General features: G+C 41.9%; 1 protein-coding gene across 2 annotated transcripts in view; it reads right to left on the bottom strand.

Moving 5' to 3' along the window:
• Positions 1 to 1,923: 1,923 nt before the first annotated feature.
• ATL1 (atlastin GTPase 1) overlaps positions 1,924 to 24,226 on the bottom strand; it is a 39,139-nt gene continuing 16,836 nt past the window's right edge. The window contains exons 7-14 of one of the 2 annotated variants that reach the window (XM_073638553.1): positions 15,178 to 15,270; positions 14,721 to 14,859; positions 12,298 to 12,425; positions 9,264 to 9,320; positions 8,804 to 8,875; positions 7,618 to 8,049; positions 6,227 to 6,241; positions 1,924 to 2,588 (exon numbers count right to left, since the gene is read on the bottom strand). In XM_073638553.1, coding sequence (XP_073494654.1) covers positions 2,481 to 2,588; positions 6,227 to 6,241; positions 7,618 to 8,049; positions 8,804 to 8,875; positions 9,264 to 9,320; positions 12,298 to 12,425; positions 14,721 to 14,859; positions 15,178 to 15,270 — 1,044 coding nt within the window. In that variant the 3' untranslated portion in view covers positions 1,924 to 2,480. The remainder of the gene's footprint in view (positions 2,589 to 6,226; positions 6,242 to 7,617; positions 8,050 to 8,803; positions 8,876 to 9,263; positions 9,321 to 12,297; positions 12,426 to 14,720; positions 14,860 to 15,177; positions 15,271 to 24,226) is intronic. The other variant, XM_073638554.1, reaches the window with a different exon arrangement.

Below are 24,226 nucleotides of genomic sequence, written 5' to 3'. Positions count from 1 at the left end.
TCCTATTCCTTCTGCTATTAGTCACCCATACTAAGGGGCTCCAAAAAAAAATATTTAGGTATAGCGGCAGAATAATGGCTTGTCTGATCCTACGTCCAGCCGCTCTCTTCCATACACTGGAGCGCTCGCTTGCCCACATGCTCCCTTGTTCTCTATCAGAGATCCGCTGTCCAACTCCCAGCGGTGGCTTATCTCATGGAGATTAAATCGGACTTGGTGGATCATTATTATGTAGGAAGTCCCCCATACAGATCAGACTATTAGGTTCATCCGATGTCATTCTGAAGAGACCATAATAATTGTGGGGCAAGATTTCCTGTTATCCCATTAAAAACAATCATAGAATGGTTAGTAGCAGGGAACAATACATTCCACTTAATTGTAGGTATGGATCGGACGCGCTTTGGAATTGATCCCTTTGAGAAGACAATGCTACATAAGAATCAGCAGTATCCAACTCTACGTGGGCGTCAGAAAGGCATTTTGCTTCTTCTAGCTCTGTCCATGCAGATTCTGGACGCCCAACACGGATGTTGAACGTATTTGACTTGTAACTCAAACAGAGGCGTGTGTCACTGCAGCCTGTGTTCCTTAGTGACGCGTCTCGCACAGAGGCGGCCGAGCTGTGGAAAGCAGATGATTACTATACAGGCAACAGAGGCATATTTGTCGCTTCTGTACCAACATTTTTGTGCAGAATGCCACACTTTCATTGTCGTAAAATTTAGCTATATCTCACGCCGTCTGTTAAATAATTTTTTACTTACTGATAAGGAATATTTCATACTGCGCACTAAAACTTAATACAAAAGTCACATATTCTAGACACGAAAAAAAAAATGTGGAACAAATCCATTTATGCTGCAACCGTTTTTATCATGCATATATAAAAAAAAAAAGGGGCAATGTTATTATTTTTGCCATTTTTGATAACTTTGGGCCATTTTTTTTTTTTTTTTTTTTTTAATTTGAAATGGTAAAATTGCTGTATAATTACTAGGCATTACCAAAAAATGGAATTAAGAGATTAGAAAGTCAAATGGACACAAAGAAAAAAGAACCCCAATGCACCCAAAAATAAAATAAAAGTTATTTGCTCTCAGCATATGGGCCTTTTTATTTTTTGTAATGTACTGGTAGGCTCAATGATGGCTTCCTCTTTATAATGCGCACTTGAGAGTGTATTCTGCATAATACACGGCAGCTGACAGTTGTTACACAGCCAGCATCTGCTTATAACAACAACAGAGCCATGCGATCACGGGTGCTGGTGGGTGTGTGCCCTGTGCCAGCCATGAACGCTGCTCCTGTAAAGACCACCCTGTGGCTGAGATTCATAAGAGACCGTGATTTTTACTCTATTCTATAATAAAATTATTAAAAATGCTATAAAAATTCAAATCACCTACCTTTTCTTCCACTTAAAATAATTAAAAATCATATTTGGTACCACTATTTCTGTAAAAGTCTGATCTATCAAAATATAAAAGTAATTAACCAATATGGTAAAGGCCATAAAAAAAATAAAAGGATAACAACGTCAAAATTGCATGGGAGGGGGTAGGTTGATGTAACGGCACCAAAAAAATGCAATAAGATGCAATCAAAGTGTCGCATCTATCCCATAAAAAAAGGCTAAATTGCAGCTTGCTTTTTTTTTGTTTTTTTTTTCTTTGCACAATTTCAATTTTTCCATTGTATTGTAAAATGAATAGTGTCATTCAAAAGTACAACTCAGATACAACGACTCTGACTACAGAAAATGAAAAAAATGATGGCTCTTGGAGAATTCACAAATAATTTGTAACCTCTGCCATGATATATTATAAAACTAAGCAGTGCGGACCTACAGACAGCATGGTGTTAGCAGACGTTCCCGTTAACACAGGGTCCCACGAGGGGTATAACGGCACAACAAACATCTCTCAGAATCGTCTTTAATGTATGTTTAGAAAACCTGTGAAACATCTCCATAACCGGTGTGTACCATAACAACAAAATATACAATATAGTAATAAATACAAGTGTACAGCAGCGTGAATGCAGCAGTACAGAGCACGTGCCGACGCGATGGCCGACCACCCGTCAGGATGGCATCGGTCCTGTGCTCCTGTAAGGTAACATATAAGCTGCAACAGGACATCGATTAACTCCAGTAGTCGGAAACAAAGTGTGCATGTAATATAGTGATCAGGAGTGGCCACATAAGCGAGATATCGTAGGATAAATGAGAGAATCACACACTTGTGTCAAAGCAAATTAGCGAAAGCCAGTGTAGGTCCGGTCACGTGCCTGGTGGCACCATCACGAAATCCCACGCCACGACCTGCTAGTAAAAGTTGTCAGGCGGCGTCGAACCTCCTCGACAACTGTGATGGTAGAACGCCCCCTCTTAAAAGTGCAGTGTTGCCTTTTAATAATTACCAGTTTTTGGACACTTAAGTTCATGCAGCTTTTATTGTGGGCCTATAACAGACGCGTTACATGTTCCTGTCGTGATCTTCAGCGGCCTCAGGTTGCTGGGCAGGAAATGCATGGTGATATAAGTGTCTGTGGGTAGCGGCAGCGCTGTAAAGCTTATAGAGGGCCTGCAAAAGAGGAAGAGGAGCAAGGAATTACAGGCGGCCTAACACCCGAGTCATGAGTAAACTGGCATTCAAGCCAATTGCTCTTTTTTCCTCTAAAATGCAGCAACGTTCAAGAGTAAAACGGAGTTTGTTATAATGACAGAGCCTTCCAGTGTTTCATGATTCGCAGGACCCTGGTCCATCAGCCACGTTGGTAGTCCATAGCCACCAAGTCAGAGCCTTGCGAACCTTCTCCAACCTGCCGGCATCTCCAGCGCCTTCTCTGATTAGTCGGTTCTGGAACAGGGTCTTGTGAATCTTTTTACTGTTCTCAAAGTATAAGTTCTTTAACTGTGATGGTGGCTGGACCGTAACTCGTCCATGTATTCACTAGAGCAGCATTTGTGCCAAGAAATTTGGAAATCCCCACAACACTGAACGTGATTAAATCCCCACCACACTGAACGTGATTAAATCCCCACCACACTGAACGTGATTAAATCCCCACCACACTGAACGTGATTAAATCCCCACCACACTGAACGTGATTAAATCTCCACCACACTGAACGTGATTAAATCCCCACCACACTGAACGTGATTAAATCCCCACCACACTGAACGTGATTAAATCTCCACCACACTGAACGTGATTAAATCTCCACCACACTGTACGTGATTAAATCCCCACCACACTGAACGTGATTAAATCTCCACCACACTGAACGTGATTAAATCCCCACCACACTGAACGTGATTAAATCTCCACCACACTGAACGTGATTAAATCCCCACCACACTGAACGTGATTAAATCCCCACCACACTGAACGTGATTAAATCCCCACCACACTGAACGTGATTAAATCCCCACCACACTGAACGTGATTAAATCCCCACCACACTGAACGTGATTAAATCTCCACCACACTGAACGTGATTAAATCTCCACCACACTGAACGTGATTAAATCTCCACCACACTGAACGTGATTAAATCCCCACCACACTGAACGTGATTAAATCCCCACCACACTGAACGTGATTAAATCCCCACCACACTGAACGTGATTAAATCCCCACCACACTGAACGTGAATAAATCTCCACCACACTGAACGTGATTAAATCCCCACCACACTGTACGTGATTAAATCTCCACCACACTGTACGTGATTAAATCCCCACCACACTGAACGTGATTAAATCTCCACCACACTGAACGTGATTAAATCCCCACCACACTGAACGTGATTAAATCCCCACCACACTGAACGTGACTAAATCCCCACCACACTGAACGTGATTAAATCTCCACCACACTGTACGTGATTAAATCCCCACCACACTGAACGTGATTAAATCCCCACCACACTGAACGTGACTAAATCTCCACCACACTGAACGTGATTAAATCCCCACCACACTGAACGTGATTAAATCCCCACCACACTGAACGTGACTAAATCTCCACCACACTGAACGTGATTAAATCTCCACCACACTGAACGTGATTAAATCTCCACCACACTGAACGTGATTAAATCCTCACCACACTGAACGTGATTAAATCCCCACCACACTGAACGTGATTAAATCTCCACCACACTGAACGTGATTAAATCCCCACCACACTGAACGTGATTAAATCCCCACCACACTGAACGTGATTAAATCTCCACCACACTGAACGTGATTAAATCCCCACCACACTGAACGTGATTAAATCCCCACCACACTGAACGTGATTAAATCCCCACCACACTGAACGTGATTAAATCCCCACCACACTGAACGTGATTAAATCTCCACCACACTGTACGTGATTAAATCCCCACCACACTGAACGTGATTAAATCCCCACCACACTGAACGTGACTAAATCCCCACCACACTGAACGTGATTAAATCTCCACCACACTGAACGTGATTAAATCCCCACCACACTGAACGTGATTAAATCTCCACCACACTGAACGTGACTAAATCTCCACCACACTGAACGTGATTAAATCTCCACCACACTGAACGTGATTAAATCCCCACCACACTGAACGTGACTAAATCCCCACCACACTGAACGTGATTAAATCTCCACCACACTGAACGTGATTAAATCCCCACCACACTGAACGTCATTAAATCCTCACCACACTGAACGTCATTAAATCCTCACCACACTGAACGTGATTAAATCTCCACCACACTGAACGTGATTAAATCTCCACCACACTGAACGTGATTAAATCCCCACCACACTGAACGTGATTAAATCCTCACTACACTGAACGTGATTAAATCTCCACCACACTGAACGTGATTAAATCTCCACCACACTGAACGTGACTAAATCCCCACCACACTGAACGTGACTAAATCCCCACCACACTGAACGTGATTAAATCCCCACCACACTGAACGTGATTAAATCCCCACCACACTGAACGTGATTAAATCCCCACCACACTGAACGTGATTAAATCTCCACCACACTGAACGTGATTAAATCTCCACCACACTGAACGTGATTAAATCTCCACCACACTGAACGTGATTAAATCCTCACCACACTGAACGTGATTAAATCCCCACCACACTGAACGTGATTAAATCCCCACCACACTGAACGTGATTAAATCTCCACCACACTGAACGTGATTAAATCTCCACCACACTGAACGTGATTAAATCTCCACCACACTGAACGTGACTAAATCCCCACCACACTGAACGTGATTAAATCCCCACCACACTGAACGTGATTAAATCTCCACCACACTGAACGTGATTAAATCCCCACCACACTGAACGTGATTAAATCTCCACCACACTGAACGTGATTAAATCCTCACCACACTGAACGTGATTAAATCCCCACCACACTGAACGTGATTAAATCTCCACCACACTGAACGTGATTAAATCCCCACCACACTGAACGTGATTAAATCTCCACCACACTGAACGTGATTAAATCTCCACCACACTGAACGTGATTAAATCCCCACCACACTGAACGTGATTAAATCCTCACCACACTGAACGTGATTAAATCCCCACCACACTGAACGTGATTAAATCCCCACCACACTGAACGTGATTAAATCTCCACCACACTGAACGTGATTAAATCTCCACCACACTGAACGTGACTAAATCCCCACCACACTGAACGTGATTAAATCCCCACCACACTGAACGTGATTAAATCCCCACCACACTGAACGTGATTAAATCCCCACCACACTGAACGTGATTAAATCCCCACCACACTGAACGTGATTAAATCCCCACCACACTGAACGTGATTAAATCTCCACCACACTGAACGTGATTAAATCCCCACCACACTGAACGTGATTAAATCCTCACTACACTGAACGTGATTAAATCCCCACCACACTGAACGTGATTAAATCCCCACCACACTGAACGTGAATAAATCCCCACCACACTGAACGTGATTAAATCCCCACCACACTGAACGTCATTAAATCTCCATCACACTGAACGTGATTAAATCTCCATCACACTGATTCAGTTAAACATGGGAACTGATTCAGCGCGGCGCAGACTTCAGCACATTTCGGATATTCCAAATGACGTGTTACATGGAGTGTCACCGGTCACACAATTCATACAGATCATTGGTAGAAATCCTACCTCATTGGTGCTTCCCTTTTCCAGCAGCAATTGAAAAGAAGAAAAAGTCATGTCAATTTTGTAAACTATTTTCTGTAGGGATTAGTCAATATATGTAATTTACATGGTTTGTGTGCACTCTCACTACCCACATTGAAAAAAATGTGAGTATATGGAAGAAAAAAAGTCAATCAGAAGAGCATAAAGCATGTAAAAAAGTTCAGGACTCCAATCAAGGGACCTGAAGGGTCGTTTCATGGGAACCTGACAGGAGATTCATGCTGCCCGGATCACATGCTGCATGAATCGGACGCCGGCTGCCTTGTTGCAGCCATGTATGTTTTACTATGCCTTTCGGATGACTAGCCCATGAGGCCGGTTCCCTTTGGCTTCTCCCTATCCCACTGCCTAGACTGATCGGTCTCTCGATATACACACACATAGGGAGAGACCTGTCAGTCTGGGGCACGTGTCTCTTGGTCTAGTCATCTGAAATGCATAGTAAAACACACATAGCCATGCATCCAGTACCTCTGGTTTGGGCACCATGAATCTGTCAGTTTCCCTTTTTTCCCTTTCCCCACTAGTAGTTTTATTACAGCAGTCTTGAGCTCATGTTTCCGGGAACCAATGCAAAACACGTAATAGCCCCCCAGAGAGGCCTTTGCTCCCTACAGACACCAGGGTTCAGGTGCAAATGCTACTTCTGCACCTCCCATAGCAATACAATTTGTAACCTACAGAAACAATGGCATTGCTCTGCCTGTAAAGCAGGAGCTTCTCTCTTCATCTGCTACATAAAAGATTACATCCAAGTCACCCGGCTCTTCAAAATCCACGAGGGGATGTATTGCTGCACAACTTAGCAGATTTAGTATCAGTTACGAAAATGTCTGTTTTAATTTTATCATACATTCCACCTCTATTGCAGTCACATAGCATTTAGAGGGGTTCTCTCCTGTTAATAAATGGGTAAAAAATTGCAAAGTGCTTGTCAAAAGGAGAAACTTTGCCATTTAACTTTCATTAAAAATCCTCTCCGATGTCAAGAAGGAAGGGATTTTTAATTCTATAGTGTAAGCTTGATGCTCGGGTCACCGTCCACCTCTAGAGTCTATCAGAGGTAGGTTTCATAGGCAAGGAACATGTGTTTACAAGCTTTTTGCTTTGGAGCTTGTAAGCGCTGCTTTGAAGCTGGCAGCATCGTCCTTCGATGCCTCTGCTTGCAGCATGGGAGGGTGCACAATTCGGACCAGCAGAGGGACCATACTGCCGGTCCGAACTGGCAATCTTCAGGAGGGCACTGCCCATCGGCAATTAGGAGGACAGGAAGCGCTGCGCTTCTGAAGAAAAGAAAATGAGAAAACCCATTTAATAATGTAAAAGTATAAAACATCATTAATGAGCAGTACCTGATCCCATAGTGCTGCGGCCACTTGATCTATTACTGCTCCCAGCTCTCGGTACTCTCCTGAGTATCTGATATAGGCCCATGTACACAGGGTGATGAGCGTGAGTCCCATAATCATGTTACATAGACTAGCGATAATGTCCAGACCTATGAAGCCGGTGACTGCGGCCAACACGTAAGTGATGAATATGACCACAAACAGCGTGGCCGGGGTGCGGGCAGCGTGGAATATATTCTTGCTGTCATTGTGCTTGATGTATTGGACGTAAAGCTCGTCAATCTCATTCTCCAGTTGCTGGAGGTATCGCCGGCTGAACTCTTCGCCTCCCATTTTCTTCACACCCCGGAAAAGCTTGACAGAATCTTCCTTCAGCTCCTGATGCTTATGCTGCAGGTCAGTGGGGGCCAAAAAGGGTCTGTCCCCTCCACACACCTTTGTGGAGTAAAAAGGGTGGAAAAAATCAAATCAGATTAATATATATAATAGATGGGAATAATCATTTTTTTCTTCAACATGAAATTGATGCAGAAGTAAAAAATACAAGTACAAAAAACTAAGAAAAGCAGCAAAAAAAAAAAAATGACACTTCTTACACCTCACTGGAGAATCTGGAAAAAGGGGTCAAAGCTAAGATGAGACAAAGCGTGCCCGGTCAATTTAACGGATGGGTTGTGTTTTTGGCAAACAAAACAAGAGGCGGCATAAGAAAAGGAGATCAGTCACAACATTTTATAGTGAAAGCTGCATAAATTAATAAATAGATCTGATGAAGCTGGGGTACATATAAAAAAAAAGTTGATGTCAACATGCCTGTATCATTTTAATATTTAAAATGATCAATTTATGGGTCCAGCTAAAACTGATGCTAATTTTCACATCAAATGGGAAAACTTCCCATAAGGATTACACAAGCCATTTTGACATAGATTTGCAAAGTAAGTGCATCAGCCTCATCGGGTCTAAGGGAGCTACTTTATAACTTGCGCAGTTTGGATTGTAAAATCTGGAGACAATTCCCTTTTAAGTGGCACAGCTTCTGCCGTCCATATATCATGATCAGGGTTCAGGCCAGGAGTCTCCAGATCTGAATTAAACAGCCTCGGACTGTGATATCTGGACGTCTGAATTCGGCCTTAATGTAGAGCCATTGTAAAAGACTTCACCTTTGCCACGTCTCTTCTCTTACCTCTTCCATTTTCTTATTGTACAAATCTTTTGCTGTGGCCACGGCTGCGAGATTATTTGCTTCTGCTGTGGCCTAAGGGAAAAAAATCAAGAATAGTGATCAATTAATCATTCTTCCACATATAAGGATATTGTTCCTATAAGGAGAGATAGATAAGTGTCTGATACTCTTCTCTGGTGCTGCTGATCTGATGGAAACGAGGAATATGTCAGGATGTGCTTGCTAATATGCTCGGCTCGTGCTCATTCCTGGGGAGAGGCTTTGGTGGAGTTTAGGCTATATGATGGCAATCACTTTGTGGAATATATTTAGAGAAAAAAAAGTCTCTAGGACACACACAATATCTTCTGAACATGTGGTAGAAGAATTTTATTATATGGAGTCCATACCTGGAAATAACTCTACATTTTCTATTTATTAAGTATCTTTACACTGTTTAGAGCAAGTAAGATAAACTTACCTGTAACATTGACTTCGGGTGAGGTAGCTCCTCGCCTTGATATATCTTGATATAGGCCTGTTATGGAATAAAGCACTTTTATGTCACACAGGGTAACAATTTAACACTGTTGAGATGTAATCTGCAGGTATGGTTGAGCACTTATATTGTGTTAAAGCAAATCGAAAGGTGCCAATATGCCGTGGTCCACTATTATCTCACTCAATTCCCCCATACACAGGCACACACGGGCTTGGGGAGAGAGGAATAAGATGCTGCCAGGCTTGTCTGGCAGTGGTTTATCTGCCAACAGAGCAAAAGGATTGGGCAATTGAATTGAGACCACGCAATCATATCCTTCCCCGACATCATCTGTCAGAAAAGAGACAAAAATACAGATTTGACGGCCCTGCTAAAATTGGTGGACTGAAATCTAATGAGTAGATTGCCAGACACATTTGAATGAAGTAGTTGATGGCTAATGTCTGTGGGATGAATGGTCATCTAGCGAACGCTTGGCACGCTGATACAACCATACATATTCTAGAACTTACTGGCCAAAAAAATCACACATGCTTAATGCGCAAAAGACTTAGCAGCTGATCTGGAAGTATTATCTTTTGTGGACTGGCGACTATCAGATGATAATTTAAAACTGCACCGACTTCTTTCCAGACAGTGTACTTGTTATTGGTCGGCTAAAACTATGGTTTTTAGCTAAATTTTATGAATGATCGTTTAGGTTGCAACCGTCTGTATTCATAAACTAATGCTCATGGCCGCCTTTTTTTTACACTTTACTCACATGCAAAGATGCATTTAGAAGTTTACAGAGCTGATACAACCTAGCAGCTGCTTGACGGATCCGTGCCTGGAGAAGAAGTAAATCCGAGGCAGGAACCATATAGATATGGTTCTATACCCTGTACAACATAGATCTATATGGTGGGAGAAGAGGGTTGCATTGACAATCCAACACAATGGTCAGCACTATGAACACATTTTATAAGTGGTCATAAACTTGTAAAAAACTCATGAAAGAATAAAGTTACGTTAAAACCAAGCACACCATTGTTTTTCTTATGAAATTCTCAGTAAGTTTGATGTGTCACATGACCCTCTTCTCATTGAAAAAAATAAAGTTGGATCCAAAATGGCCACCACGGTCACCACCTATCTGGAAAAGTTTTCCCCCTCCCATATACTAATGTGCCACAAACAGGAAGTTGATATCACCAACCATTCCCATTTAATTTAGGTGTATCCATATAAATGGCCCATCCTGTAGTAAAGGAACTCTTCTCTTAGAATCCAGTGCATAGAAAGCATTGTATAATGTCATATCAAATTTGCATTGGAGGGGGTTTCTCATCTTATTAAATGAGTGAAACTGAAAAGTGCTTTTAAAAACAAGAAACTTGACAATTTGCTGATTAAAAAAAAAAACTTTCCCTTCTCAAGAACACAAAGATTTGTAATTCTATAGTTTACTGCTCGCTGCCCAGGTTACCCATCATCTATGTAGTGGTGGCCAGTCTCCTGGGCAAGGAGTGTAGCACTTACGTATTTTACTCAATAATATAGCGCCATCAATTCCACAGCGCTTTACACATATTGTCATTGTGGTCCCCACTGGGGCTCACAATCTAAATTTAGAGAACTGGAAGAAAAGCCTTGGGGAGAACATACAATCTCCTTGCAGATATCGGATTTGAACCCAGGACCCCAGTGCTCAAGGCAACAGTACTAACCACTGAGCCACTGAGCTGTCCCGCTTGCAAGCTGTAATGGAAAGAGCTTGTAAGCGCTGCTCTGAAGCTGGCCGAGTCACTGAATCCAGCCAGCTTCATTGCTCCCTTGATGCCACAGAGGTAAAGCTTCCTCTATTTGCAGCATGGGAGAGTGTATAGTTCGGGCCAGTGGTGCGTCCATGCCATTGGTCTGAACTGTCAGTCATCAGCACACAGCCCACTATCAAGCAGGAGGCAGAGGATTGGTGTGCCTGAAGATAAAAGATTAGGACAACCCTATAAGAGGTTGTAATTATGATTGCAGCTTTTGATCTGACTGGGGTAGATAAACATATGGAATACAGTAAGTAAATAAAGTTACTTAACATAAGCTTTTAACTATATATGGAATATTGTAACTTTGCAAATTGTAAATAAAGAATGATATGGGCCGTGCACTACACAATATCCTACATTCCACAATCTTTCCATCTGCAGCTATGTATTTATAGATCACATCGTCCCCTTGGGACCCTGGAACAAGGACACAAAGTCTTATATATTTATTATGTGCAGTCAAATCTTTTGAAGAAAGGAAATGTAACACAGCTCTGCATCTGCTCCTGTATGTGACGGTAAAGATCAGCAGAGAATTCATTGTGGACAGAATCTGCAAGGATCCCTGATTTCCTGGGAAATGCGAGTAAACATATATTAATCACCAGCACATATTTAATTCATTACAATGCAGCGATAATGATGGCTCCTGTGAATGCTGGCATTATTTTTCTGTTTGGCAGCTCGCTGTGAATGGTGGGCACAGACGGGTAAAATCCACATCAATAAACACATTATAAAACTGCAGAAGTGAATGGCAACCATATGGTCAGGGGAGAGAAGCCAGACGCTGCTCAATGGATATCTGGCTATAATCGAGGGCCACGTGATGGACAAGGTAAGGACATGGAGAAGCTGGGGGCTCTATTACGGAAACGCAGGCAGTGCACCCCCATGTGGTGCTGATTCCATATGGCGGTACAGCTGATACAGTATTACAGAGGAATTCTGCAATTCTTTTAGATGAACACCCCAGTAATATGGTGACATAAAGAGGCGTCATGGTGGCACTTGCAGTGCTCGGTGCACATAGATCCGCTGTGTGCATGAGGCATTAACTACATTTAAAATAAATATATTTAACAGATGTAAGTGAATAAAAGTTATGTGCGTTATTAATAGTGATTCCATAGTGTAGGTCCTTATATAGTTCCATATAGTGCCAGACCATGTGTTCCTCATCCATTATAGACACAAAAAATAAATACCTTGAAATATTCCACTAGACCGCGGCATGTTATTTTATTGCCATTGATTTCTTTAACATCCAGGTTTTCTGGTCTCAGAAGCCATGGTATAAAAACTTTCAAATGCTTTATGAATTCTTCATCTATCTCTGTAACAACAAATGCAGCCTTGTATTTCCTGATATTTATATAGTGTTCACCTACTGCACAACAAAAGTCCTACTTACTCACACCAGACAAATAAAAGGGATTCACAACAATAAAAAAAATAAGTAAAAAAAAAATAACTAGTGATGACAAAAAAGGAACTATATACCGTAAGTTGTAAATTTGTATTCACAAATCACATGTAAACAGTACAGGTTGCGGTGTCACATTTAGTGGTCATCTGCTATTCTGTAGGGGTATTAGTAGAATATGAAGTGATGGCATATTGCTAGGATAAGTCATTATTGTATGAATGTTGGGGTCTGACCTCTGGGCCCCTCACAATCCTGCAAATGAAGGGTCGCAGCGCTAATTCAGTGCTGCAATACCTGCACGGTTTTATCCCGCACAGCGGCACAAAGGCTCCAATTTCCTGCACAGCTGGGAGGCCAGGAGAGGCAATGAACAGAAAAATCTTAGAAGACACAGTATGAAATCAGCGCTGTGGTCTCTTCCTTCTGAGGATCAATGGGGCGGCCCAGATTTTAAACCCACACTGAACATAAAGTAATAGCCCCGATTCACTGCTATCATGAATACTATAGCCCACTAATAATAAGTCTTACTGTCACTTAACTCTCGCCTGCAATCTATTCTAAATGCAGCGATGCTACACCGATGCTTCCACCCTGTTCCAGTCATTGCACAGGTTGCCCATCTACTACACAATACAATATAAACATTTCACACTCACCTACAAAGCTCTCCACAGTGCTGCACCACACTACATCTGCTCATCTCAGTTCACCACCTTACAGATCTTATCCACAGTGCTGCACCACTGTACATCTCCTCCTCTTAGTCCACCACCCTACAGATCTTCTCCACAGTGCTGCAACGCCCTACATCTCATCCTCATCTCAGTTTACCACCCTACAGATCTTCTCCACAGTGCTGCACCACCCTACATCTCATCCTCATCTCAGTCTACCACCCTACATCTCCTCTTCATCTCAGTCTACCACCCTACAGATCTTCTCCACAGTGCTGCACCACCCTACATCTCATCCTCATCTCAGTCTACCACCCTACATCTCCTCTTCATCTCAGTCTACCACCCTACAGATCTTCTCCACAGTGCTGCACTGCCCTACATCTCCTCCTCATCTCAGTCTACCATCCTACAGATCTTCTCCACAGTGTTGCACCGCCCTACATCTCCTCCTCATCTCAGTCTACCACCCTACAGATCTTCTCCACAGTGCTTTGCTACCCTACTTCTCCTCGTCTCAGTCTACCACCCTACAGATGTTCTCCACAGTGCTGCACCGCCTAAATCTCCTCCTCATCTCAGTCTACCACCCTAGAGATCTTCTCCACAGTTGTGCACCGACCTACATCTCCTCGTCATCTCAGCCTACCACCCTACAGATGTTCTCCACAGTGCTGCACCGCCTAAATCTCCTCCTCATATCAGTCTACCACCCTAGAGATCTCCTCCACAGTTGTGCACCGACCTACATCTCCTCGTCATCTCAGCCTACCACCCTACAGATGTTCTCCACAGTGCAGCACCGCCTAAATCTCCTCCTCATCTCAGTCTACCACCCTACAGATCTTCTCCACAGTGCTGCACTGCCCTACATCTCCTCCTCATCTCGGTCTACCACCCTACGGATCTTCTCCACAGTGCTGCACTGCCGTTCATCTCCTCCTCATCTCAGTCTACCATTCTACACATCTTCTCCACAGAGCTGCTCTGCCCTACATCTCCTCCTCATTTCAGTCTACCATTCTGCACATCTTCTCCACAGTCCTGCACTGCCCTACATCTCCTCATTTCGCTAACACCCTGGCTGTGCTCTCTGTTCTGCTAATAATCTAATAATAACATCCTCCATAATACAAACCTCCCACTTCTGTCTTTTCTCATGCTGCACCAGTTCTCTGGATTGTGCTACCCCAGATAGTTAGATGAAATCAGGATCCCACAGATATCTTTCACTCTAAAACACTTCACATCACAGATACTGGCTGGTGTCTGGCTCATGCAGTTTGTGTGTATTACCCTGCTTTATATAAAAATATGTCTACAACACTATACAATACAGTCATTTTTTCCTCTAATGTCACCCCTATGTCCTCAAAGATCGTAAGCTCTTGTGATCAGAGCCGTCACTTCTAGTGCTTGAATTCTGTTTGTTTCTCTGTAATGTCTGAGATGGGAATAACCCTGTAATTTGTGATTAAAGTGAAGGTATATCGAGGATAATCACGGAACAGTACGAGTGACCCACCTTTAAGCTTGCCATCAAAATTTGGATTTGTAGCCACGGTGAGACCTGGATGTGGCAGCAGGAAGCAGGAGATGTTGGTGAAGCAGGAGTGGATATGTTTTCTAACATTTTGCAGCTCTTCATGTTGGTTTTCAGATACCTGGAGCAACGCAGAACGGAAAGTGTTTAGGTCATGTCCTTGCCAATTAAAACTACACATTTATTCATCTGCAAATATTGGGTTGAGGCCTTAAAGGCACGGTACTGTTTTATTTCACATCAATGAATCAAATTACATTTAGCATAATATTAGAGGGTGCATCGATTTTCACAGGATCTGCTGACAATAGAATGTGTATGGAGAATGAATATTACAGGTTGATCTCTTGATCCGATCACCTGGAGATAACCAATTATCCCATTGTCCCCAGCTAAATGACCTGTTTCTTTGTTTTTACACATTTCAAAATTCGCTTACCTTCAGACGTTTTTCTAAAAACTTTGATCCTCCATCTGCCCCGTATGGGAATTCATATGGAAAACTCCAATCACGTACCAGGAAAATCAAAGACTATGAGAATAAAAAGAAAAACCCCTTAGATTACTAATATTGTGTTGCACCATATACCGCATCTGGTTTACTACTATTGGCAAAAATATATAGATTTTTTTACCTTTTGCACAGTTCAGATGCAGAATATGCAGCCATAGATTTGACTTACATATGAGTCACACAGCTGGTGTACCTCGCCTTACACAGTATAAAGCCGGATTCGCAAGTCCAAAATTCATTGTCTGAGAATAGACTGCGATGTCGGGATCGGTTCAGAGTCTCCTGAACCGTTTTCCGCAGCTTAATACATATATCTCTGTCACCTACAGCCAGACCGGACATTGCAGTCCTTACTTGGACTATGAATATTGGACGTGTGACAATGGCCAAAAGAGAATAACTGCTGGTGACCGAGTGCAAGTAACAAAGAGCAAGGGAACAACCAACTCATTAAGTGGTAAGTAAAAGGGTGTCGTGCCATGGGACAAATGCACAAGGGATTTTCTATTCAGAAGAGTCATAGAAATCTAATCCACATACTGTAAAGAAAATCCGAGGCATAGATTGACCACCATGGCTGCAGCGTGCCAATGTCATCCTTTGCGACATAAAGGGTAAAATGTATTTCTGCAAGGACATCCATGTCCAGTTTTACATCCATGTAAAATAGACCATTTTTATTCCATGTGTCATCCGTTTTGCCTCTGTGTTGTATCTGGGTTTTTTTCTCATCCCTTTATAAAAACCACAAGTAGACTGTCTGTGACTCTTAAAAATGGATTTGTTAAAAACGAATGAATCATGGATTCCATGTTTTGTTTGTTTTATACGGATCCCCATAAAATTGAACTGCCGAGTCTGATCTGTAAAATGGATGAGAATAGGACCTGCTCTGAGTCTCACGGACCGGACACACAGGGCCTTATTTTTTTTATTAAACTGATGTGCGTATAGATGAATGAAGCCCTATGGGCACTTGTGCTGCCCGAGAAAAAAATGGATAGAATTAGGACATGTAGAATGAATGTGTGAATGTATCCTAACGGTGATAACACACGCTGCATCATGATGTTTTCAGAATCTTGCGGCCATTGGGAATGGGTTATCATCTAAAGGCCATAATCACATGTTCAGTATTTGGTCAGTATTTTACATCAGTATATGTAAGCCAAAGCCAGGAGTGGAACAATTAGAGGAAAGGTATAATAGAAACGTCACCACTTCTACATTTGTCATCCACTCTGGGTTTGGGCTTTTAAATACTGATGTAAAATACTGAGTCCCCTTTTACTTCTGGATCAGCCTCCATCTGCGCAGCTTCAGTCCCAGATCATAAGAGCAACAAAACAGATTATGCAGCACTGCAAGAAAAATCATCTGCATTATGAAACAAATGGCTTTTTTTTCACATATTATGGCACATTTGCTCCAGGAAGCCACCGATTTATCAGGAAGGAGCGGCGTTTATCTATTACTGGTGTGCAGACATTCTCTGGATGATCCCATGCTTGACCCGCTCAGAGAGCTCGCCTGGGAAGATCTCCAAAATAACTTGTGATTGGAAACATGTGTGACAAGATATGACACCGGCCATCTCCAAGACATCCTAATCCCATTCTTCATAAATAAAAATGTTTGTGACATTTCCTTCCGGCTATTTCCCCACTGTGCCAGGAAAAATACGTGACAAGTATGTTGACGCATTACACTCATAGATTGTAAGCTTGCGAGCAGCAGGGACCTCTCTCCTCCTGGTATCTATTGATTTATGTGATTACTGTCATTCTGTAATGTCTTTTATTGTCTGTACAAGTCCCCTCTAAAATGTAAAGTGCTGCGGTATATGTTGGTGCTATAGAAATAAAAATTATTATTAGTATTAAATTATTATTATTATTATTATTATAAGTAGACAGCCATGGCTGAAATATCATATGCAGATAAGGCATATTAATTCATTCATTTATACAGCAGGCATAGTTAAAGGGACAAGACCAGGCAGAGTGTCTGCTTTTTCACTTTAGGTGGTCTCCAGTTTGTGGCTGTCCAGCTGTAGCATTCCCGGACAGCCTCAGGCTGCAAATCTGCAACTCTCAGCCAGAAGTATAAAAATAAAATACCGGGTAATTCGGAGCTAACAGCACAGTGCTGGGTGTTTCTATCACGTTCAGGGTGTTTCGGTGTTGACAGAGAACAGCAATGAGCTAATCTGAGCATGACGAAGTATGGGAAGAATGTGCCCGAAATATCATTAGAAAAGTATCCTACAAATCGGGTCAACACTCCGTGCGCCTTCCATTCCTTCAAAAAGTCAATCTGTATTGGAAGAGTTAGTCGGCATCCAATGGCCGAGGCCTGGAACTAGTAGGCGGTTGTTTTGTTTGGCACTTCGGCCTACAGCTGGGATCCTTCTGTATTAGTGACAGTCTCCGGGCTCCAGAACACACCCAACTGCACTGAGTCAGCAGAGTCACGGGAAGGTCTTATGAGTACAGCATAAAGGTATGCACAGGACACCAGTCACACCATATACATTATAAACAGGTACAGGTCACTGTGTAGTGTACAATGAAATCCTGCAGATTAGTAATCTGCAGCGTGGGTCAATTTACTTTGCAGATATTTTGCAAAACACATAAGTAAAATATGGTAACATCTCCAACCTATTACTTGTATATTTTCTGCCTGCAAATCTGTAGCATATTCACTACATGGGAACAAGACTATTGAGTACAAAATTGTAGGACAATCCACAGTAATCAGGACAAGTGGTACCTGCATCTCTACAGCAGAGAACGTTCTTGAAATTGGCGGCCATAACTGGGTCCGTGTGCAGCTCCGTGGGCTCATCCCTACCTTAGACGGGTGCAAGAGATTTCTAACTTTTAACATAGCCTTGACTTGTCCACAAAACAAACGAGACGCTGAGAATATTGAGCAAATGCACTTGTACGTTGGCTAACATTGGTTCAGTGTGCTGTCTATGTGTGGTTCCTGTGCACACAGACAACAGTCTGGCCAAAAATCTATTTGTCTGAACTTACAATAAGGCTATGCTCACACTGGCAGCTGAACTTATTGGACCAGTCATGTACACCAAATTGGTGAACTTGCTGCATAGCCAATGGGTACAGGACCTGCCAACGTTTATGGTACATGCAGTAGTCTGGTCTGTAAATCAGACAAGAAAAAAGCATGCTCATTTTTTCCACGAGAGATCCATGTGGAAAATAGCCCATATGCACTAGAACACAGGCCAACTGTCACGGGTGTATCAAGTGTGACAAACAGTCGTTCTGGATCCGGCTGTAGAACGTCACTGTGTTTCGCATTGCAGACGCCTTCTTTATCTTCTCATCTCTGTAGTGTAGTGATATCATGCTCCCTTAGGACTCAGAGAACCATAGACAGAAAAAATACCCAATAAAAATTAACTTTTAATAATTATACTTAAAAGTGTACTCTATAGTACAAGTGAGAAAAAACTACACATATATCTAAAAAACAGGATACCATGTAAGGAGAATATAATATGAAATTAGCAATTAATTCAGACAAACTTACCCTGGATAGCACCTAATAAGATTGCTCTCCCTACCTAACAGCGGAGTGTTTTTCACCCTAAGGTTCAGATGGTGTCCCCGCTCCTCGGAGGCTGTCCCTCTCCTTTCCCTAGGTATCCCTACACAGTCAAAAGATGCCACACACATACATATAAATGGACCAATTGTAGACTATTCATGTCATAATTGACATGCTCAATATAAAAAATTACAACAATACCATATCAGTGGTGAGTGGGCAAAAATATATATAGTTGCACAAATAGAAGGTTTTTGATTTACAGTAGCCCACTAATATAAATAGATAGACATGTGTACCAGTCAGAGCGAGTCCGAAAAAAATATTAGGAATATTTTCATCCCCAATCAAACTAGGATTCAAGCAATGCCATAAATGATATCAATTAGTTGGCCTTTAGTACAATGACTAAATGTAGTCAATCCACAATACAAAATTTCCCAAAGCTATAATAGCAATATTCCAGACATCAATATTATAAGATTCCTCAGACTGGTGTAAAGTCATCCGCAAATAAGGTTATAATTAATCCCTTTGTCCCAACCCACTGGAATAGGTAAAAATGTGTACTAGTTAGACCAAATAAGAAATAGTAATACACTTATCTTAATCTCTAGTCCATCTGAGATTCACACAGTGCCTTGAGTGGTGTCCATTAGATGTCCTTTTTTATATACATAACTGAATATAGTCAATCCACAATTCAGAACTCCCCAAAATAGTAACAGCACTCCAGGCATCAATTTTCCAGGTCCCTCAGACTGGTGTAAAATCATCAGCAGTAAAGTTATTCCTTAGGATTAGTCCCTTCGTCCCTACGCGTTTCACCCCCTCCTCAATGTGGGGCTCATCAGGGGACAAGAAATATTAGAGGAGATGAGCCATAATAGATGCCCGCATAATAGCTCCTTGTATACCGGAGTCCAACCGCATGTTCAATGGTGGGATTCATCCCTATATATCTGTGGAATGCCATGTGCCACGAGATTAATTTCACCTGTGATCAATCCCAGCGTTACCCTGACCACGAGACGCAAGCTTTAAGAAACTAGCGTACCACCGTGTTTAACATCACTTCCGGTCCCAACGTAATACGTCATTTCCGATTGCGTAGCCCAGGGTATTAGCTAAGGGATCGTACGAAGAATGCGTAAGCAAAGTACATATCCTCCCGCTTTTTATGTCACTTCCTGGAACCACCAGGTGGAACGCAGACTGCGTTTCACTATCTGCATGGAGGATACCGCTACTCTCAGTTCAACGGGAACATGCAAGAGACAATCACTGCCACAAAACAATAGACCCGGAAAATCACAAGATGAGCTGAATATTCCACCATAATTAAAAAGATGTGCATCCATCCCCAAAGAAAAGGGGGGGGGGGGGGGGGGAATAGGTAGCATATTATCCACTTATGTGTGAGTAACTAAGCCAGTATTAAAGTCCACCAGTATGGTGAATACACACACCGGGACTATCTGTAGATATATAAAAAAGGCTGATCAGGATTTTTATCCGTAAGGCTAATTGAAACAACAGTAAGGCTATACAAAGCTAGAAAAGCTTAACTGTTCATTAATACCCCCGGGATTCAGAGATTCGAGCCAGAAAATCCATCTGGACTCCCGCTGCAGAATTCTTTTATCCCAGTCCCCCTGTCGCACTGAGGGACTCACCACTTCAATAGAACGAAATGTAATAGAATTTAAATCACCTCCATGGTGTGTATTGACGTGTTTCGCTAGAGGAGTATCTCACTTGTTTCGGATGTCACCTAAGTGTTCACCAATACGTACTTTAAATTGTCTTCTGGTTTTTCCCACATAATCTTTTGTGCAAGTGCACGTACATACATAGACGACACCTATTGTTTTACAATTAGCAAAATGTTTGTTCCTATAGGTGCGTCCAGTTACAGAGCTCACAAATGTATCTGAGATGGAGACATAACGACAATAAGTGCACTGTCCACATCTAAAAGTACCAGTAGACCTCCTATCCAACCAGGTCCCCTCCTTCTTGGGGGGCACAAAGTGACTATGTACTAGGTGATCTTTGACAGATCTGCCTCTCCTAAAGGTGACAGAGGGATAGTCTGCAATCCATTTGGAAACATCCGGATCTGTCCTCAAGATACCCCAATATTTTCTCAGGATTGTCATAATCCTAGGATGTTGATCATCATATGTTCCAATTAGCCTAGTAAGGGAGGTCTGTTCGGGCCTGGAGTGAGACACCAGTAATTTAGATCTATCCTGTTTAAAGGCATGATTAAATGCTCTATTGATCACCCTTCATTGGGTTCATACAGCGCCTCAATGAAAATGATTTGGGCCTTAAATTTACTTATGAGATAGGAGGTAAAAAGATTGCCTTTTTGGATGTTATAATATCAATTGATGAATCTGGCTTATTGAGATCATCTATTTTTAGAAAACCATCAGCAGCAAATAGCCTATTAAAATGGGATAGTTATCATCCGGTTCCTTTGAAACAAGGGATCCCTAAAGGCCAGTTCTTAAGATTAAGGAGAAATTGCTCCTCTACCTCTGACTATTTTCATAAGGCTAGGGACCTTAAGGACCGTTTTTCTGATCGGGACTATCCAACAAGGGTGATCAATAGAGCATTTAATCATGCCTTTAAACAGGATAGATCTAAATTACTGGTGTCTCACTCCAGGCCCGAACAGACCTCCCTTACTAGGCTAATTGGAACATATGATGATCAACATCCTAGGATTATGACAATCCTGAGAAAATATTGGGGTATCTTGAGGACAGATCCGGATGTTTCCAAATGGATTGCAGACTATCCCTCTGTCACCTTTAGGAGAGGCAGATCTGTCAAAGATCACCTAGTACATAGTCACTTTGTGCCCCCCAAGAAGGAGGGGACCTGGTTGGATAGGAGGTCTACTGGTACTTTTAGATGTGGACAGTGCATTTATTGTCGTTATGTCTCCATCTCCGATACATTTGTGAGCTCTGTAACTGGACGCACCTATAGGAACAAACATTTTGCTAATTGTAAAACAATAGGTGTCGTCTATGTATGTACGTGCACTTGCCCAAAAAACTATGTGGGAAAAACCAGAAGACAATTTAAAGTATGTATTGGTGAACACTTAGGTGACATCCGAAACAAGCGAGATACTCCTCTAGCAAAACACGTCAATACACACCATGGAGGTGATTTAAATTCTATTACATTTCGTTCTATTGAAGTGGTGAGTCCCTCAGTGCGACAGGGGGACTGGGATAAAAGAATTCTGCAGCGGGAGTCCAGATGGATTTTCTGGCTCGAATCTCTGAATCCCGGGGGTATTAATGAACAGTTAAGCTTTTCTAGCTTTGTATAGCCTTACTGTTGTTTCAATTAGCCTTACGGATAAAAAATCCTGATCAGCCTTTTTTATATATCTACAGATAGTCCCGGTGTGTGTATTCATCATACTGGTGGACTTTAATACTGGCTTAGTTACTCACACATAAGTGGATAATATGCTACCTATTCCCCCCCCCTTTTCTTTGGGGATGGATGCACATCTTTTTAATTATGGTGGAATATTCAGCTCATCTTGTGATTTTCCGGGTCTATTGTTTTGTGGCAGTGATTGTCTCTTGCATGTTCCCGTTGAACTGAGAGTAGCGGTATCCTCCATGCAGATAGTGAAACGCAGTCTGCGTTCCACCTGGTGGTTCCAGGAAGTGACGTAAAAAGCGGGAGGATACGTACTTTGCTTACGCATTCTTCGTACGATCCCTTAGCTAATACCCTGGGCTACGCAATCGGAAATGACGTATTACGTTGGGACCGGAAGTGATGTTAAACACGGTGGTACGCTAGTTTCTTAAAGCTTGCGTCTCGTGGTCAGGGTAACGCTGGGATTGATCACAGGTGAAATTAATCTCGTGGCACATGGCATTCCACAGATATATAGGGATGAATCCCACCATTGAACATGCGGTTGGACTCCGGTATACAAGGAGCTATTATGCGGGCATCTATTATGGCTCATCTCCTCTAATATTTCTTGTCCCCTGATGAGCCCCACATTGAGGAGGGGGTGAAACGCGTAGGGACGAAGGGACTAATCCTAAGGAATAACTTTACTGCTGATGATTTTACACCAGTCTGAGGGACCTGGAAAATTGATGCCTGGAGTGCTGTTACTATTTTGGGGAGTTCTGAATTGTGGATTGACTATATTCAGTTATGTATATAAAAAAGGACATCTAATGGACACCACTCAAGGCACTGTGTGAATCTCAGATGGACTAGAGATTAAGATAAGTGTATTACTATTTCTTATTTGGTCTGACTAGTACACATTTTTACCTATTCCAGTGGGTTGGGACAAAGTGATTAATTATAACCTTATTTGCGGATGACTTTACACCAGTCTGAGGAATCTTATAATATTGATGTCTGGAATATTGCTATTATAGCTTTGGGAAATTTTGTATTGTGGATTGACTACATTTAGTCATTGTACTAAAGGCCAACTAATTGATATCATTTATGGCATTGCTTGAATCCTAGTTTGATTGGGGATGAAAATATTCCTAATATTTTTTTCGGACTTGCTCTGACTGGTACACATTTCTATCTATTTATATTAGTGGGCTACTGTAAATCAAAAACCTTCTATTTGTGCAACTATATATATTTTTGCCCACTCCCCACTGATATGGTATTGTTGTAATTTTTTATATTGAGCATGTCAATTATGAAATGAATAGTCTACAATTGGTCCATTTATATGTATGTGTGTGGCATCTTTTGACTGTGTAGGGATACCTAGGGAAAGGAGAGGGACAGCCTCCGAGGAGCGGGGACACCATCTGAACCTTAGGGTGAAAAACACTCCGCTGTTAGGTAGGGAGAGCAATCTTATTAGGTGCTATCCAGGGTAAGTTTGTCTGAATTAATTGCTAATTTCATATTATATTCTCCTTACATGGTATCCTGTATTTTAGATATATGTGTAGTTTTTTCTCACTTGTACTATAGAGTACACTTTTAAGGATAATTATTAAAAGTTAATTTTTATTGGGTATTTTTTCTGTCTATGGTTCTCTGGTAAATATATATACCCTATTACCAATTTAGTTTGGTGAATATTTTTCTGGTTTTACTTCAGAGTATTATGGCTGGATTTTTGTCGGGACCTTTAAACACTAACAGATGGTTGGACGAGGCTAAGGAAGTTTTTTCAGGGACTGAGTGTGGGGTCAATATTTCAACAGAGCCCAGTATTAAGAATGTCTTTGCGGATTTATTAGAAGTCTATAAAGAAAACATCAAGTCATGGTGGGAGGTCCAATCATTGGACAACTATATAAAACAAGGGATAGTGCCACGTGGCCTAAGGATTAACTTGTTACCA

Source organism: Phyllobates terribilis, unplaced genomic scaffold (assembly GCF_046119375.1).
Source record: "Phyllobates terribilis strain yellow unplaced genomic scaffold, ASM4611937v1 Scaffold_7__3_contigs__length_470593459, whole genome shotgun sequence".
Classification (NCBI taxonomy): Eukaryota; Metazoa; Chordata; class Amphibia; order Anura; family Dendrobatidae; genus Phyllobates; species Phyllobates terribilis.
Note: the sequence above shows the minus strand (reverse complement) of the source record. Positions and strands in the feature narration are given on the sequence as shown.